The 19,454-nt window shown below is 39.1% G+C and overlaps 1 protein-coding gene across 1 annotated transcript; it reads right to left on the bottom strand.

The window, feature by feature from the left end:
• Positions 1–1,818: 1,818 nt before the first annotated feature.
• Positions 1,819–19,374, bottom strand: plekhj1.L (pleckstrin homology domain containing J1 L homeolog; the record flags this gene model as incomplete). The annotated part of the gene is given in 7 exon segments (NM_001087420.1): positions 1,819–2,821; positions 3,468–4,777; positions 4,882–4,945; positions 10,951–11,041; positions 13,535–13,601; positions 15,932–15,999; positions 19,121–19,374. Coding segments are annotated over 6 exon segments (450 nt in total). The 3' UTR covers positions 1,819–2,821; positions 3,468–4,711.
• Between the last annotated feature and the right edge of the window lie 80 nt (positions 19,375–19,454).

The following is a 19,454-nucleotide window of genomic DNA, read 5'->3' as shown; positions in this document are numbered from 1 at the left end:
GTTTCTAGGGTCCAAATTACCCTAGTAACCATGCATTGATTTGAATAAGAGACTGGAATATGAATAGGAGAGGACCTGAATATAAAGAAGAGTAATAAAACGTAGCAATAACAATAATTGTGTAGCCTTACAGTGTGTTTTTTAGATGGGGTCAGTAACCCCAATTTGAAAGCAGGAAAAAGTCAGAAGAATGCAGCAAAAAAATTTTAACTTTTTTTTAAAAAAAATGGAAGACTAATTGAAAAGTTGTTTAGAACTGGCCATTCCATAACATACTAAAAGTTTGAACCACCCCCTTTTAGTGGAAGGAAACAGCAAGGTTGTCAAACAGGACTGCTATGACTATCGATAACCTCTGATATCGACCGGCAGTCCTCAAACAGAAATGAGAGTTCTCTCTGTTATGATCCTACTTAGAAGCTCTTGTCTTCCACAAAAAATGGTGTATTTGTATCTGTGAATTACCTTCTAATCACTAAAAGACCCCTCACATCCGTATAATATCACTTGCCCAATGACTTTGCGGTATTTACAAAGCGGATAAATAAGATAGTAATTTAGTTTCCATAAATGTAAATATTCAGTAAGTAGAATCCTTATCCTAGCTACTTTAGCGTGGAATAAGTGAGAGCTATGTTAGTCCAGTACACAGTGAACCTTCAAAGGAAAAGTTAAAACTAAGTAAGCTTTATCACAAAGGTCTATATGAATACACTAGTAAACCCTCAAAGTAATGCTGTTCTGAGAAATTTCTTTCCTTCTATTGCGTACACGTCTTTCTGTATCTGGCTTCCTTCTTTCAGCTTAAACCTCCAGGGCACGGGCTTGAGCATGCTCCATTTGCTCCTCTTCCTCCCTGCTATCTAAACCCAGACTCAGGCAGGAAGTGATGTCACACCAAGCTAATACTGCAGCTGCTATCCTAAACAGAGATTCTACAGTTGTTTACTCTGGTATGGTAAAGCATGCTACTGAATAAATAAAATATTCTAGCTCGCACTATTGTTGCCAATCTATTGGCAATAAACTGCCTCAGAAACTTTCCTTCTCTGTTAAGCTCCTACTGGAGCATAGAGAGATTCTTTCCATATTCCAGTTACTTCCCCAAAAGGTTGTACGTACACCCTGAACCAGATCAGACCGGCTCCACCAATTGTGCCATAATCAATATATATTTATTGATTATGATATAAAGGAAAACCTCCCCTGAACAATGTAGGTCTCTATAAAAAATATATTAAACAAAACAGCTCATATTAATTTCATAATATACTTTTTTAGTAGTATGTGCAACTGGGTAATATTAACTAGAGAATTGCCACTCAAAATGCACACCGAACAAACCAATGGTAGATCACACGAGCCAATTAGAGTTCTGTCTTTTACTCCCACGCTACTTCCTGTTACAGTTAGAGTTGCAGTATTTGTGGTCAGGTGATCTCTGAGGGAGCAATAATTGGTGTCTCGCCATAAAAAGGCAATATTTACGAATATTTATATTTCAGTTTGGTAAAATTCTTTAATTGGCCACTTAATATGAACAAGTATTCATTCTGGGCATATAGTTTTCCTTTAAGTGAGAACTGCAAACCATATTACTGTATATTAGAAACGTATATAAGATCTGTTGTAAAAAGTATATGAAGCACAACAGATGCAGAATTAAAGGTTCCCTTTGTCAGCTCACTTCCTGCAAATTGCGGTACCACCACATTTCCTCTTTTTTTTTTTTTTTTTTTACAATATTATAATGACCAGCAACTCGTGTTGCTTACAGACCATTTTGGACATGTAGTTTCACAAAGAACACACAGCAAAAACATAGAACAAGTTTATTTCAATACAGCAAATCATAATACAATAAATCTTTTCCAAGTGGCAATTTAGTTAGAAGGACCAGTACCAGAGCAAATAATGAATGCTTCACAGTGTAAATTGTTCCTGATATGAGTCGATTAACATTATCTGTTGTATAAAAGTAAAGCACTTAAAGGTTATTTTGAATATTGCTTTGCCCTGCCTCGAGTTGTGTTTTGGGCCTGTGCTATTTGCAACCTGAGGTAGCTGCACTGTGGAAGGATCAATATCCCTTGTATAAACAACAACTGATGGATTCCCATGCTATGTAGGGATTGTAGACGGCTGCTGTTGCATTCCTTTCAACATAAACAACATTTTTCCACCACTGTGGTTTAATGTAACTGGCCATTTCCTGTCACTGCACAATAAGAGATGTAAAAGGGTTCATTTGTGGACTGTGCTGTTCACAGAATTGTTATTTCTAATGCTATAGATTTAAAGGAAGTTCGTTAGCAGGACTGTTACAGTTAAAGATCAGTGAACTAGAGCGGTTTGGCAATTATATTACAATACTTTGCATAACCTTTATAATGTTGTGCTTTATGGACCAATGACTTTTTCTGGTGAAGACTGCACCATATAGCCCATATGCTCACTTGGGCCACTAATATATTGAAGAATATATGGAGCGCAGTATTTATGGCACAACATGAATGCCATGCCTATTTCAGATAGAAAAGGACACATTATTCACCGATTCTCCATCACGGTGTGCCACCATTGGACTAAGAACATCATGGGCCACAGGACTAGCATTGGTGAAACAAAAGCAATGCTTACTAATGAAAAGCTTAAGATGTACAAGTTATTTAAAAAAAAAAGAAATCAAAATAAATTAGAACTACAGCTGCACAGAATAATTCTTCAATAATTCAAGTTCAGTAAAATAATTAAAGGCACACAATATGTCATTAAGGTCACACTAAAAGGCCTCATTTAAAAAATGATTGCCTGTATTTAAAGGGATACTGTCATGGGAAAAAAAAAAAATTTCAAAATGGATCAGTTAATAGTGCTGCTCCAGCAGAATTCTGCACTGAAATCCATTTCTCAAAAGAGCAAACAGATTTTTTTATATTCAATTTTGAAATCTGACATGGGGCTAGACATTTTGTCAATTACCCAGCTGCCCCATGTCATGTGACTTGTGCCTGCACTTCAGGAGAGAAATACTTTCTGGCAGGCTGCTGTTTTTCCTTCTCAATGTAACTGAATGTGTCTCAGTGGGACATGGGTTTTTACTATTGAGTGTTGTTCTTAGATCTACCAGGCAGCTGTTATCTTGTGTTAGGGAGCTGCTATCTGGTTACCTTCCCATTGTTCTTTTGTTTGGCTGCTGGGGGGGAAAAGGGAGGGGGGTGATATCACTCCAACTTGCAGTACAGCAGTAAAGAGTGATTGAAATTTATCAGAGCACAAGTCACATGACTTGGGGCAGCTGGGAAATTGACAAAATGTCTAGCCCCATGTCAGATTTCAAAATTGAATATAAAAAAATCTGTTTGCTCTTTTGAGAAATGGATTTCAGTGCAGAATTCTGCTGGAGCAGCACTATTAACTGATTCATTTTGAAAAAAATTTTTTTTCCCATGACAGTATCCCTTTAAGGACTCCCTTGTACTTTTGCATTTATATGGGCAATGTATACAATCAAGAGCAAAGCATACATGTAGCTTTTTTCTTTAAAGGAGAACTAAACCCTAAAAATGAATATGGCTAAAAATGCCATATTTTATATACTGAACTTATTGCACCTGACTAAAGTTTAGGCTTCTCAATATCAGCAATGATCCAGGACTTCAAACTTGTAACAGGGGGTCACCATCTTGGAAAGTGTCTGTGACACTCACATGCTCAGTGGGCTCTGAGCCGCTGTTGAGAAACTAAGCTTAGGGGTCGTCACTAATTATCAATCAGAAAATGAGGTTGGCCTGTCATATAAGCTGATGCTACAGGGCAGATTATTAAAGTCTGATGCTAATTGCACTGGTTTCTGAGCGGACATGTAGTAATTATCTGTATTAATTACTAATCAACCTTATATTGTGACATTTATATTCTATGTGTACTGTATATTGTGAGTGGGTTCCTAAGCTCAGTAAGTGACAGCAGCACAGAGCATGTGCAGTGGATCAGCAGAAAAGAAGATGGGGAGCTACTGGGGCATCTTTGGAGACACAGATCTTGACTGCTAAAGGGTTGTGGTTTCCCTGGCCCAAAACAATGTACTGTACAACATTTCTAGCCCACTAGTTAGGCTTTAGTTCTCCTTTAAACCTAAACTACTCTCTGGTGCTGTTAAAGTACCCATTGCCACCGTTAACCTTATCTTTGTTGCTCTGTTCACAAAAGCCATCATGTTTAGTTGCAGTTTCATTATTTGTGTCCACAGCACCTCTGATTATATTTTGGGGTAAGATACAGAATACTTTCAGCTAGCGCAAAGTTCTCCCATAAACAAAATTTGATTTATTTGGTAACACGGATGCCATTCATTCCTTTTGAGGCATCTCCTAAAGCAGATTTCTTATTTAACCTCCATGAAATGGAGGAATGAATTCTTTGCCACCATGTAAGTCATTGGATGCAGTGCCATTACAGTTTACAGCATGATTCTGTATTTGCAATATACAATTTCTACTATTCACTAAAGATTCTTCCCTACTAATGTGTATTCTGTGTGTAAAACTCACTGTCCTAGCTACAAGTCTATATGAGCAGTGAGAGGCTTGCAAATGTGGTCCTGGAGATAAGCGTGAAGTCTATTTTGTAGTTGCCTTGGAAGCAGGAAACTTAGGCCTGTGTGTGAGAAATGCATAGAACTGTAGGTCTCTGATATGGACGAGTTCATTCACAAGCTTGCATTCTCTAACTGGAAACGTGACTCTCCAGAAATCCCATACTGCTCTAGTGGGTCCTGAGGGAAAAATGAGTTACAGGTTAAATGGCAAAATAGTCAGCTGTAGAAACAAATTGCAACGAGGCATGTTTGGGGGCAGCATTTGCCCTATTTATTTTTACCTTCCCTGTCATCTTCAGGATCTCATTGCGATAAAACATTAGACTTCTCCTCATAAACTCATAGCTAAAACAAAAAGATCACATGATTAAAGATACAGCAATTTAACACAAAAATATCCTTTTGAAACATTCTCCCTGCAGTAAAAAAAGGAAATATATATACACAGACACACTTATTTCACTGGAATGTTACTGAATGACTAAGGAGAACTATTATGGAAACTACAATATATTATGAATAATTACCCAATTTATTATAATTACCACTTATTAAAGAGAGCAGCAATTCAGCCTGTCAAATACACACATTTCATATATGTATATTATATATTTAAGTAACTACAGTCAAACCACAAATTTACATTTAACGTGGGGGTTTTTTGTTTTTCATCGTCCCGCCAATTTCAATGCATCCAACTCGGCATTTTTCGTGTTTATGTAGCAGTTTCCATAATTTTCTGCTACAATTTTCTCCTCTAAAATGCCTGCACAAATGAATCAACTGTGCCATCTGAGCTGCCATAATAATTTCCCCACAAATATCTTACTTTTCTATTTGTGATTGATTTATTTCTGTGACAGTGCTCACCCCGCCATCTTGGCGCATGCCCCCCCCCGTATGTGTCACCAAAGAAACGGACAAATATTACAGCTTTGGATGTGAGAGAAGGGAGGGTGGTGGTGATGCGCATCTAAATCAAGCGTCATCTCAAGCGTCACAGGTGGCTTCAGCTTCAGCACAGGATTAGCGCTTACCCTTCTAAAGTCTGGGCCAGACCCAGGATTCCATGTAGTGAAATTAGAGTTGATAGAACGTGTCCTAAATACATTTCTTATGATTTTGCCACATTTTTTATTCGTGGACCCCTGAAAAATGGATGTTCCATTATATAAAAAAAAACATAAGATTGGTGGGATTTCTTTAGGTACTCTCCCTGGCCTCTTCCGGCTAGCAGACCATACAAAAAAAATAGAAAGTCTGAACATGCAGTCCTTCAGCCTTGATCACTTAAGGAAGGGCTTTATAAGTCTCAAAATGTTTATTCCACATGCGAGTGTTTTTACCCACATTGAATTAAAATTCCTTTCTAAGTTTTGTGTGATACATTTCACAAATGATGTATACTTCATTCCCCAGGCAGAAGTGTAGAAAATATTAAGGGCTAAACTCCACAGGAGATTTGTAGGTTGATGTTGGAGTGATAGATTGCATCCTACAAGTTGGATGTAGTTGCATGGGTGAAAATATAATGTGCCTGATACAAAAATCCAATGCTTAATGGAACAGTAACACCAAAAAACAAATTGTTTTAAAAGAATGACAATGTAATGTACTGTTGACCTGCACTGGTAAAAGTGGTGTGTTTGCTTCAGAAAAACTATTTGTTTATATAAACAAGCTGATGCGTCGTCATGGGGGCAGCCAGTCAAGCACAGGACATACAATGGATCACAGATAAGTTCTGAAGAATCCCATTACATATTACAAAGCTTGTCTGTTTTCTGTTGCGTATCCTGTGCATTTTCACCTGCCCCCATGGCTACACAGTAACTTATATAAACTATAGTAGTGTTTCTGAAATAAACACACCAGTTCTACCAGTGCAGTGCAAGCAGTATATTATATTTTCATCACTTTAATTTTTTGGTGTTACGTTTCCTTTAATTGAGGAACTCCATGATGTGGCTAGAGCCAACAATTGGATGTTCTGAAGATAACAGGAAGTGAAATCACAGGTAAGAACTACATTTATCCGACTGTTGGATGAAAACACTGTTCCTGTTATCTTCAGAACATCAGACACGTTGCATTAGTTTCGTCACATGGCGACGTGTTGGCTCGAGCCGCATCTCCCCCTCAACCTCCTCCCTAAACTGCATGGAAGATTTGCCATCAGCCACGCTGCATGTTGCATCTTCGTCTGATAAGATAAAAATCGGATGGTGTCTGCCAGACTTTTTCCTCTCATTGAAATAGACAACGTCGGCTGTAGATACATGACCAAACGACACCAGCGGACTTTATCTGATCAGGCTTTACATTATAGTTACGGGGATCAGATTTTGTAGGATCCAACAAAATCTTATGCTGTTGCCTGGCGAGATGAGAAAATCTGACCCACAAAATCTGATCAAAATCTCCTGAGTGTAGTTTGGCTCTAAAGTTGAAGGGCATAAAGGCCTGCAAATGTGCCTTGTGACATACATGCACTGAACTTGAGAGTATGTCTAGTGTCCTTGCAATAAAACACTGCAGTTTTTTCCAGAAAAGAAGCAGAGACCATTCCAAGAGTACAAACAAACCAACCTCTCAAAATAAGCACAAAATGTACAGTTACAAAATAAATATTTGTTTAACAAGAACTGCCTGCTCTGGTGACATGTAAACTTTCTTTATTTTCATGACTGTATGCTTTTGGTTAAAAATGATATCCTAGTTACATTTTGTTTAACCTACTGCAGCCTGTATTATTTAACTGGTTAATAACCAACATGCTGTGAGCCATATCCTTTAGGACAATAAGTGGATTATTGCGAATGTATGTATTGGTATGCATTGACATGCCGATATCCATTCTGTGTAGCTCCACAAACGCTGACCCCGTGCCCGTCAATGGAGCTACTGGGGTGTGTGTTTAAAAGCAAGAACACTTTCTTCCGCCTCTATAAGGAGCCCTCCTTCATGGGAAAACAGGCAGTATCATATAAATCAAGAAAAAGAAGAAACTACCCTGGCTAAGAGGTTGGAGGAGTGTTTAAACTAGGCAAGAGGGGGGTGGGTGAGATAAAGGATTATGGGGAAGCTAGTGTAGACGGGGGTAGTGGGGTTAGTAAGGGGTCATAGGGGAGGAGTGAGGGGGGCATACAGTTTACCAGCTAAGGAGGTCCCTCTGTTACAAGGAAAACAGAATAATACTAACTTAACGTATAATTCTTCACTAAGTAATGCACATTTCAAAAGTAAAAGTAGTAACCTCCGCTGTATGCTGGCAAATGCACGGAGTTTGTCAGGTAAAATGGGAGACCTAGAATTAATTGCATGCTCTAAAAATTATGATATAATTGGTATCACTGAGACCTGGTGGGATGAAACATGTGACTGGATTGTGAATTTAAATGGTTACACCCTTTTTAGGAGGGACAGAGGGATTAAAAAGGGTGGAGGAGTGGGTTTGTATGTAAAGCCTGAATTAAAGCCATGCGCTAAAGAAATAAAAATAGCTGGCACTGGTGAGGGTGTAGAATCACTCTGGGTAGAGATTTCGACTGGGCAAAAGGTATCAAAAAGAATTATCATTGGTGTATGCTATAAACCACCTCGTATAAGTGTCGAGTATGAAGCCCAGCTACTCTTGCAGATACAAGCGGCTTCACAGCTGGGTCAAGTTGTTGCTATGGGTGACTTCAATTATCCAGACATTGACTGGGGTAATGGGGTTGCTAAGACAGAAAAAGCTAGTAGGTTTGTAAATATGCTGAATGACAACTTTTTATTCCAGCTCGTTCAAGAACCTACTAGGAATAACTCTCTTTTGGACCTTGTAATAACTAACAATACTGAACTCATCTCTAACATTTGTGTGGGTGAGCATTTAGGGAATAGTGATCATAACATGGTCTCCTTTGAGATTCTGTTGCAGAAGCAATTCTATAAGGGAGTAACTAAAACACTAAATTTCAGACGTGCAAACTTTGACAGTATAAGGGCATCTCTGCAACATATTAAGTGGGAAATGCTTTTCACAGGGTTAAACACAGAACAAAAATGGGAAGTCTTTAAAATGCTGCTTAATAAATATACTTGTCAGTATATTCCACTTGTAAGCAAGGAACGTCGTTGCAAAGCAAAACCTTTTTGGTTCAATAGAAGCGTTGGTGTTGAGGTGGGTAAGAAAAGACGTGCTTTTAAGGCTTTCAAGTTAGCTGGTACAGCCGAAACATTTATAAGGTACAAGGAGGCCAATAAATCATGCAAAGAAGCTATAAGGCAAGCTAAAATTGCTATAGAAAAGGATATTGCAGCAAGCAGTAAAAAAAATCCCAAATTATTTTTTAAATATGTCAATAGTAAAAAAATGAAGCAGGAAGGGGTGGGACCCTTACTATCAGAGGGGGATCAGCTGGTTGATGAAAACAAAATAAAAGCGCAGATTCTGAACTCGTATTTTTCATCTGTTTACACAAATGAAGAACCAGTAAGTGAAGGTTTCCTTCATAACACTCCCAATTCTAGTAATACAACTAATGATGCATGGTTCACACAAGAAGAAATTCAAAAGAGACTTGAACAGGTTAAGATTAACAAAGGTCCAGGGCCAGATGGTATTCATCCCAGGGTAATTAGCGAGCTTAGCTCTGTGATTGCCAAACCTCTTTACTTAATTTTTCAGGATTCATTGAGATCTGGTATTGTACCAAGAGACTGGCGAATTGCTAATGTGGTGCCTCTATTCAAAAAAGGATCCCGTTCTCAGCCTCAAAACTATAGGCCAGTTAGTCTGACGTCAGTATTAGGAAAGCTTTTCGAAGGGTTAATAAAGGATAAGATACTGGACTTCATAGCAAATCATAATACTATGAGTTTGTGCCAGCATGGTTTTATGCGTAATAGATCTTGCCAGACTAACTTAATTTCTTTTTACGAGAATGTAAGTAGAGACCTCGATTCTGGGATGGCAGTGGATGTGATTTACTTAGACTTTGCTAAAGCATTTGATACAGTGCCACACAAAAGGTTACTGGTTAAATTAAGGAATGTTGGCCTGGAACATAGTATTTGTACCTGGATAGCGAACTGGCTAAAAGATAGACTACAAAGAGTGGTGGTAAATGGAACATTTTCTAATTGGACCAGTGTTGTTAGTGGAGTACCGCAGGGCTCTGTACTAGGTCCCTTGCTTTTCAACTTGTTTATTAATGACCTGGAGGTGGGCATTGAAAGTACTGTTTCTATTTTTGCAGATGATACTAAATTGTGCAGAACTATAGGTTCCATGCAGGATGCTGCCACTTTGCAAAGTGATCTGTCTAAACTGGAAAACTGGGCAGCAAACTGGAAAATGAGGTTCAATGTTGATAAATGCAAGGTTATGCACTTTGGCAAAAATAATATAAATGCAAGTTATACACTAAATGGCAATGTGTTGGGAGTTTCCTTAAATGAAAAGGATCTAGGGGTCTTTGTAGATAACACGTTGTCTAATTCTGGGCAGTGTCATTCTGTGGCTACTAAAGCAAATAAAGTTCTGTCTTGCATAAAAAAGGGCATTAACTCAAGGGATGAAAACATAATTATGCCTCTTTATAGGTCCCTGGTAAGGCCTCATCTGGAGTATGCAGTTCAGTTTTGGACTCCAGTCCTTAAGAGGGATATAAATGAGCTGGAGAGAGTGCAGAGACGTGCAACTAAATTGGTTAGAGGGACGGAAGACTTAAATTATGAGGGTAGACTGTCAAGGTTGGGGTTGTTTTCTCTGGAAAAAAGGCGCTTGCGAGGGGACATGATTACACTTTACAAGTACATTAGAGGACATTATAGACAAATGGCAGGGGACCTTTTTACCCATAAAGTGGATCACCGTACCAGAGGCCACCCCTTTAGACTAGAAGAAAAGAACTTTCATTTGAAGCAACGTAGAGGGTTCTTCACAGTCAGGACAGTGAGGTTGTGGAATGCACTGCCGGGTGATGTTGTGATGGCTGATTCAGTTAATGCCTTTAAGAATGGCTTGGATGATTTTTTGGACAGACATAATATTAAAGGCTATTGTGATACTAAACTCTATAGTTAATATAGGTATGGGTATATAGAATTTTAATTAAAAGTAGGGAGGGGTGTGTGTAGGGATGCTGGGTTTTCATTTGGAGGGGTTGAACTTGATGGACTTTGTCTTTTTTCAACCCAATTTAACTATGTAACTATGTAACTATGTACCCAGTGTGGTGTCCTACCTCCGTAATATTCATACTTTTTATTGTGTGGAACAATGGGAATTGATCAAAATATGCTGAAATGAGCTAAATATAAACAGCAGCATATTTGCCATGTTTAATTCATAAGATACCCACCTGGCATTAGTTAGAGCTTCTACCCACTCGACACACTGCTCCTGGCTACTGCACTCGAACATGTACTTTTTTTCTGGCTCGTCTATAAAATCTGTGACAAGCAAATAACACAGTGTAATTATGTTAATTAAAAATAACATGCTGGATTCACTACCAAATCCTACCTTTTAAGTTGCAGATATTTCAAACTAACCCTTAAAGGAGAAGGAAACAAAAAAAATATAACCTACTCCATTTTGTGCGTTGTCAGGCCCCCGCTGTCACTGTCATTTTATAATAGTTTTGGGCACCAGTGTCTTGAAGTTTTGCCGTGGTGTAAAGTTTGGCGCCGCCATTTTCAAAATGGTGCATCACTTACGCCCTGCGCATGCGCCCAGAGCTTTACAGTTAACAATAAAAGTTTGCGTCTTTTAATTTTTTTATAATTAATCACTGAAGGCCTCAGTCAGACATACCCGTTCGCTGGATTGCTTTTTATCTTTGAATTACAGCTTAGCTCCTGAGCTCCTGCGCTCGCTCGCTGACAAGCTGTAAATTTAAACCAGAGCGAGCGCAGGAGCTTCAAAGATTCACTGAGTGTCCTAGGAAGCAGGATCCCGATTGGAGGTAGAACGAATGAGGCGGGGGCAGAGAGGTTAGTGATGACGTACGGCTCCATCACATGACTGCAACGTCATCTCTACCAGGGAACACATTAGATTCCAGTGCGCATGCGCAGGGCACTGCTGCTAACTATTGCACATGCGTGTGCCATATTCAGAGTGATTTTCGGACTGCAAACTGGGTATGATTTTACATACATGTTTAAACTTTTTTTAAATCGATTGCAGCCCTTATATTGGGGAAGAAACTAATGAGGGAATGTTTGCTGTTAAATATATGTTCTGTTCATTGGCAACACTTAGAACTGAAGTTTATTTTTGCCTTTCCTTCTCCTTTAAAGCTCAACATGTGAAGCTTCAGAATCTAACAGTTCTGCTTGTCTTGGCACTTCTAGGACTTCCCATAGTGAACAATGATAACGAAACTAAAGTTTTCATCATTACTAAGCAGCTAAAACAAAACATGCCAAAGCAGGAATGTTCTGTCAAAAACAAATTACTCAGTTTACCAAATGCAACGTATACTATTAAAAATTCATATCATATATGATATATCATATAACTGCTAATGCTAATACTGAGAGTTTGCCATAAATCTACATTCACAGTTTCTCTCAGGGTCAGGAATTCAGGATGATGGCACATGGTATGTTTTGTTGCCCAAGCGAAATCTCCTCCAGCACAGGCAACAAAACATCCCCAAATACTTTAAATACTCTAAATCAGTGTTGCTAAACAGTTATCATGTGATAAAGAAAACTGTGCAAATTTGCAACAGTCACATATTTTAGAGGTGGTGAATTAGTATTTTCAGATGTTTTGTCGGCCATGCAGAGGCAAAAAAAATCCCTTAAATGAATTTGTAAAATGGGTGCACTGCCTCATGAGGAAACTTCAGGCGGAAAATGAAGCGTTGCGTGTGCTTTAGCGCAGGTGACTTTCCATTATAGTGGATGGGAAGACACGCACAGGCAGTTCGGGGAGATTGTCACCCAGAAGAAGAGGCGATTAGTCGCCAGGCGACAAAATCTTCCTGAATCTCCTCATGTAAACTAACCCTTAATGGAAGAACTCACCATGTAGTGGTGGTCAAAATACCTGCTATCAGTGAATCACATCCAACTGACATGATTATGAAATGGCAATATCAAAAAGTTAAAATTGTGTTCCCTAGAGGTAACTCACCAACTCTCTATTCGCTTGTATATGATTGATAAATATAACTCTAAAATCTTATACAAATGATAAAAGAGCCTTGACATTTTCCTCTGGACTAAAGAACTATTTTGTCCATGTCCATTTTATTTGGGCAAATTGCTGTCTTTTATAGCTATGGCAGGGACAACCACACTTTAACTCAGCTACTCTGTTCAACTGTTTCCACCCCACCAATTAACGGAATGAGTGTACATCATAAGAATGGAGAGGGTGGAATTCTGCAGTGTATAGAACCATACTATGCTTAAACAATCTTAAGTTTCACTTGTCTTTCATCTAGGAAAGACATTGAATGTTTACCTACATGTAGTTTCAAATTCAAGTGAAATAAAATGTCTACTCCTTTGTGTACAGACAGGAAAGCTTGTAATCATGCATTAAATTTGTTACGCTTGTTATCCCTATCATTTTTATAGTCTATAAAAGGAAGAAGTTGTCTAAATTGCATGTATGCTAAAGAACTTCTACACTCCCCTCAGTGTAGTACTTGTAAAAATAAAACAGTCCATAATGGAAATCATATGCTTGTTTTTGTCCAGCAGAAATAATATCACAGATCAAAGTGAGTATTCTAGTAAAAGATCTTGATATATTGAAGAACACTGCACAGCCTTACTATAGGAAGGCCACGTCTGTTTCTCTAAGACAGTAGTAGGACCAGCTTGTAAATCAATATTAATATGGCAAACCTTTAAAATATTCCACAAAAATCATGTGTATGATAAAGCGAGATTAGGGAAACCCATTCTGCATCTGATACTCACGTATGGAAAATCCTTTTTCATCCTCTTTTGATACTCGGCAGTGTTCAAGCAGCAAAGCTCCAATGGGCTAAAAACACATTGAGTAATAGCAGATGTTACAGGTGGAAAGTAATGTATTGTAAACCAGCAGGCACTATTAGGTGAGATAAGGTAAGTAAGAAGATGCAGGGTATAATCCCACGAAGCACAAGGAAATCTCATTAGCTAAAGAAAGTTTGTGTCCTGGTAAAGGACATAATGACATGGATATTACCATCAGGGCTGGGCTGTATTTTACATAATGAGAAAACTAGTGAATGGAATAAATGATTATGATGTCTAATGCTGCAGATGTATAATGATTTGAGGTCAGATATGAAGGGCAACAAAAACAGAACATGTTATGAAATGGGTTGAAACCCAGATTTCAAGGCATTTTCTTTATCTTACACTCACTCAAACAAACTGAGGAATAGTGATGATGCAAATACAAAATTTTAGAGTGGAAACTAGGGGTATGTAAAGAGAGGGAACTACAGGTAAAGCTGTACATTGCTAGATCTCCACACTTAAATGGCACCGGTTGCCCTAAAATATTTTTCTCCACCAAAGGTGTGGTCTAATAGAGCCCACACTCTAGTTGGGGGTAACAGTAGTTTCTTTCTTTTTTTTTTTTTTTTAAAAAAATTGCCCCAGTCAGAGCTAGGACACTTGCACCAGGAGGGAGCTCCCAGTTCGAGCAGCCATGTTGGGCGCACAAGCTTGCACAGAAAGAGTGAATGCCGCAACTTGATCATTATGCACATGCAAGTGACGTCAGCCGCTAATTATGTGCACTGCACAACATGGCCGGGAACTCATGGTGAGAATGTCCTAGTGCTGGCGGGGCCAATCGGGTTCTATTAATGTTCTATTAGAGGTGGGCTCTATTAGTCCACACCTTTGCTGAGGGAAAATATTTTAGGGCAACACGTGCCCTTTAAGTGTGGATATCTAGCAATGTATGGCTGGCTTTACCTGTAGTTCCCTCTCTTTACATACCCCAAGTTTCCACATTTAGTGGGGAAAATATTTTAGGGTACCATGCCCTTTAAATTGTGAGATTTACATGGCAGAGACCCCCTTCCACCTGTGTCAACACATGGCACTTTATAACCATGTATATTTATTGTTACATATGTGCTCTTTGTTTGTACTATTACCATACTGTAAATACATTAAATGCTGAGTTAACAAGTAGGGCTGTATATATAAAGATATCTGTATAGATACATTTGACAATCTCACCGAACATGTATTTCATATATGACCAATAGGGATGGGTGAATTTGACCCGTTTCGTAAAAAAATCGCCGCCAGCGAAATGTTGCCGACGCCAATTAAAGTCTATGGGCGTCAAAAATTTTTTGTTGTGCGTCTTTGTTCTTTTTTTTTTTGACGCACAACACCATTGGCGTCATTTCCATGGCGAAACAAGCCGAAAAAATTCACCCATCCCTAATGACCAACTATATAGTAGGCAAAATTAAGCAGACATGATCGTTTGTTTCCCAGGTAAACAAATAGGTCTCAATCGGGGACCATATGCAGACTTGTTGGGAGATCACCAGTATCCTCTGCCCAATGCATTCTGCTTCCAACTCAATTTTCGACTCTTTCCAATCAATAAATAAAAATCAGATATCAATCTGGTAGGTTACAGTTTAAGTTCTAAACACTGTCCAATATGCTAGATCTAAATTAAGAGTTAGAAGCAACTAGCTTAACTCTTGTACTGTGTTACTCTTAAAGGACATGTAAACTCCCCCAACAAATATTGAAATCTTTAGATAACTGCCACTCTGGTTGTTAAAAGGTCAACAGTATGGTTGCAGCATCCCCTTAATCACTTAGAAATCCATCTCCTCCTCTGATCCACTCTGCCCCCTCCCTCAGGAATTTACTTTGGCTGTTGATTTATGAGCAGGCTCATTTCTTCTCAGCTCAGGTTACTAAACACACCCTCCAGTCTAATAGCCAATGAAGAAATAGCATTACTGGTTCCCATAGAAACTCTAGCTGTCAGATACAATTTTTTTCTCCTGAACTCAGCTTAACCATTACAGTGCTCAACCCCAGCAGAACTTTTCATCAGAGTATATTGTGCCTGTGTAAACCTGCATTCTGCACTGCATGAACTTTACAGCATACATGTCCTGTTTGTAGATGTCAGTTTAGTGTCAAAGGGAAAATGGCCACTGGGTGAAAACTGCTATTTGTTTTAGGAAAATGGGATGCAGCTGGCAAATGGAGGGGGCATATGCAGTACAAATGATGTGGCTTGGGTGGGGGAACTATGCCCAACTGATATACATGGTAAGAAAATGTAGGCTTTACATGTCCTTTAAAATGATAAATAATATTTAAGTTGTCTCCTACCTCCTCCTCATCTGTGCGGAAATAAAAGAGGAAATTCACAACCAATTTTACCAGGCGCTTCTTCAGTACTGTAGAGAGAAATACAGTCAATTGTTGAAACATGTCATATACCCATTAGGTGTTTAGTTCCTATTAAGGGGGATTCTTAATTACAGAAAGGATGGCAATAAGCTCTTCTAAATCTAAACTTACAATTGAATTGCAACTGCATTAGTCTTCCTGGATTTATTTTTGCCTTTCTGTCTTTTGACTATCAAGTTACATAATGCTATAGTTACTACTCCTCACTATTATTAAATACAGGTATGGGACCGGTTATCCAGAATGCTTAGGACTTGGGGTTTTCAAGATAAAGGATCTTACCAGATAATGGATCTTTCTGTAATTTGTATCTTCATACCTTAAGTCTAATAGAAAACCATGTAAACAATAAATAAACCCAATAGGCTGGTTTTGCTTCAAATAAGGATTAATTATATTTAGTACAAGTTTTTTTATTGCAGAGAAAAAGGAAATACATTTAAAAAATTAGGATTATTTGGATAAATTGGAGTCTGAGTCTAAAGGCCCCCATACACACGGCCTGTGGGTAGAGCCCCCCCCAACGGGCTTTCCCGATCTATATCTGGCCGAAAGTTGGCCAGTTGCCAATTGGGCAGGTTCAAAAATCCCGTTGGATCGCAGGCGCATCTTTTCGTTGATGCGGTCAGCCTCCGTTCTGATCCGATCGTTGGGCCCTAGGGCCCGATATCGCCCACTTCAATGTGATTGCCAAACGAGCGGATTTCTACGTCTATGGAAAGATATAATAGAAAAAAAACTTATCTCCAAAAACAATAGACAAAAAGTATTTTCCCCTTTAAAGGTAGTCTCCTGTGTGACACAGTTTATATAAAACATTTTAAAAGACCAATTATAGTTTATGAAAACTAAAATTTCAATTTTCAATTCCTTGAGCAAAAAAAGTAATGTGTATGGGTTAACTATTATTTATGGCCATTCAGGCTGTGCAATAGTGAAAAGTGCCCCTGTGGCATTAGCCCGGCATAATTCAGTGGGCTAAAAAGTACCCATTACCTCCTCCAACTCAACTAAAAAAAAGCCTGGCAGCAAAATCAGAACTAATTTTAGCTCTAAAAATGCTAAGGTGAATAAAAGCTGCAGAAGGTGATCAAAGGTGCAACCTCATAGGATTCAATTGTCGACCAAAGTTACTTGTAGTGTGTTTTGTTGCCTTAAACCAAAATGCAATTATGAAATTATGTGAACCATGTGAAAAAATTATTATGAACCACTGGTTTAATAACTGGCCCAATGTTCCAATATAATTGAGGACATGTAAAAAAAAAAGATTCAGAGGCTGTCTGCAAATTTGGATATATGGCTCTGACATATTAGGCTGTATCTGTGCTACTAAACCTGCTGTTCTGGATGCATAGTTGGCTACAGGGATTTATAGGAGTAATTTGCCTGCCTTTGCCAAGAATTCCATAAGTGAGGGTTAAAGCCTCTAATTTTGGGATTAGTATAGCATAAGGTAAATGAATACTGGTTTCACTACATGTCGGTATTTCTATGTAATCTGCATATTTAATGAATACAACCTTCTCGAATTCTTCATAAAAGGTGCTAATAATAACAACTAGTGATGGGCGAATTTCTCCCGTTTCACTAAGCAGAAAAATTTGTGAATTTCCCTCAAAATTCGCGATACAGTGAAAGATTTGCAAAACTTGAATTTTGACGTCAATTCGCATTAATTTTGACGCCGGTGTTAAAGTCAATGGGCATCCTAATAGTGTCGATGTGCGCTGGTTTTGACGTGATGGACTTTTCTGACGTGCATGCAAATTTTCTTAACGCCAGTGAATTTTCGTTGTGGTTTAGTTGCTGGCAAAACACAGAAATTAGCCGCAAATTTGCGCCTGACGAATTAATTCACCCATCACTAATAACGACCATATCATAGGTAGAGTAATGATATATACACACACACACAAGAGCCATGAATATCCTGTAAAGTTTATCCTTATAATACACAAAAGCTATGAATATCTTGTAAATTATAGCCTTATAAACGGTGAGTTCAGTGTCGGACTGGCCCAGCGGGAAACTGGGGAAAAACCCGGTGGGCCCCGACCCTTAATGGGCCCCCACCGGGCCAGTCCCCTCTCCCGATCAGTTTGTTCAAACAAAAGTTTTCTTTAGGCGTTGTGGAGCGCCATCTGCGCAAGCGTACAGCGTCATTCATACAGGAGCGCCGAACGGCCCTCTTAAGCAGGAGTAGGGTCACGTGAGGCTGTGGAGAGACTATGTTTCCCAGCAGGCTTCGCGGCAAGAGACCGGTCAAAGTTCCATCGCGCAGCTGGAACTGGAACTGCTTCTGGGCTGGAGTGTGAGTTGCCGGAGTAAAGTGAGAAGAGTCTGTGTGGCAGATGCAATGGCACATACCATTCTGCTTGGTGCAGGAGGGAGAAACCAGCCGGGACCCTGTACCTCTAACCCCCTGACAAGTCACGGAAGCGATAAGGAAGGAACTGTCCCGGTCCTATCACGGTAGGGGGGCCGTGAGGTTGGAGGGGGTCCTGGACAGTAGTCCCGGTGGGCCCGGGCCCCCCAGTCCAACCTTGGGTGAGTACTGATGTTATCAGTTATAAATGGCGAGTTCTGATGTCATTTCTGTCACATAACTCACTGAAACGTGTGTATTATAATAAATAAAGTACCCCCAGTTACCTCGGAGTTCCGTGACCTGTATAAAAACACTCGGCCGAATGGTCATGAAACTCCTCGGTAACTTATAATATCCTTATACATTACAAGAGGGGGTACTTTATTCACTATATAGACATTGCTTAGTGATGTCATCAGTCATTATTGGTGCGGTGATGTCATTCCTGTCACATGACAAACAAACGTATATTATAATAAATAATTTATCCCCTGTTGAAAAATTTGACAATATTAGAAATCACCTGTGTCTCTTGCCTTTATAGTCATGGAACTATTTTGTGACTTCTAACGTCCTTGTATTTTATAATAGGGGGTACTTTGTTGAATATATATATATATATATATATATATATATATATATATATATATATATATATAGATATTTCAGTCCTTGCCATGGTGAAGTTTACAATGTAAGGTCCCAAAAGCAGGGGGATGTTGAGTTAAACCACTCACCGCTCCCTTTCTTCGGGCCTCTCATGCCCAGCTCAGCCGCCTTCTCAGCTCTCTGCCTAGAGAGGCACAACAGCTCCTTCTCATTGTAGCGCATCCTCAGCCAACTGCATTGCCCGGGGGTGCCTCAGGAATAAGGGCTGCGGAACAGCCGATCACTTTACAGATCAAGATCAGTAGTAAAGAGTTTAAACCCTTTAGTAAGTGTACGTGCGCAACCACATATTTAGAATCACACAGACCTCACTAGACGATTGATAGCTGGCTACTAGCACCCGGAATCTTGTTTATCTAAATTATATAAATAAAGTTATACGAGGCGTAGTCGTCACTACCG

The sequence above is a fragment of the Xenopus laevis genome, chromosome 1L (assembly GCF_017654675.1).
Source record: "Xenopus laevis strain J_2021 chromosome 1L, Xenopus_laevis_v10.1, whole genome shotgun sequence".
Classification (NCBI taxonomy): Eukaryota; Metazoa; Chordata; class Amphibia; order Anura; family Pipidae; genus Xenopus; species Xenopus laevis.
Note: the sequence above shows the minus strand (reverse complement) of the source record. Positions and strands in the feature narration are given on the sequence as shown.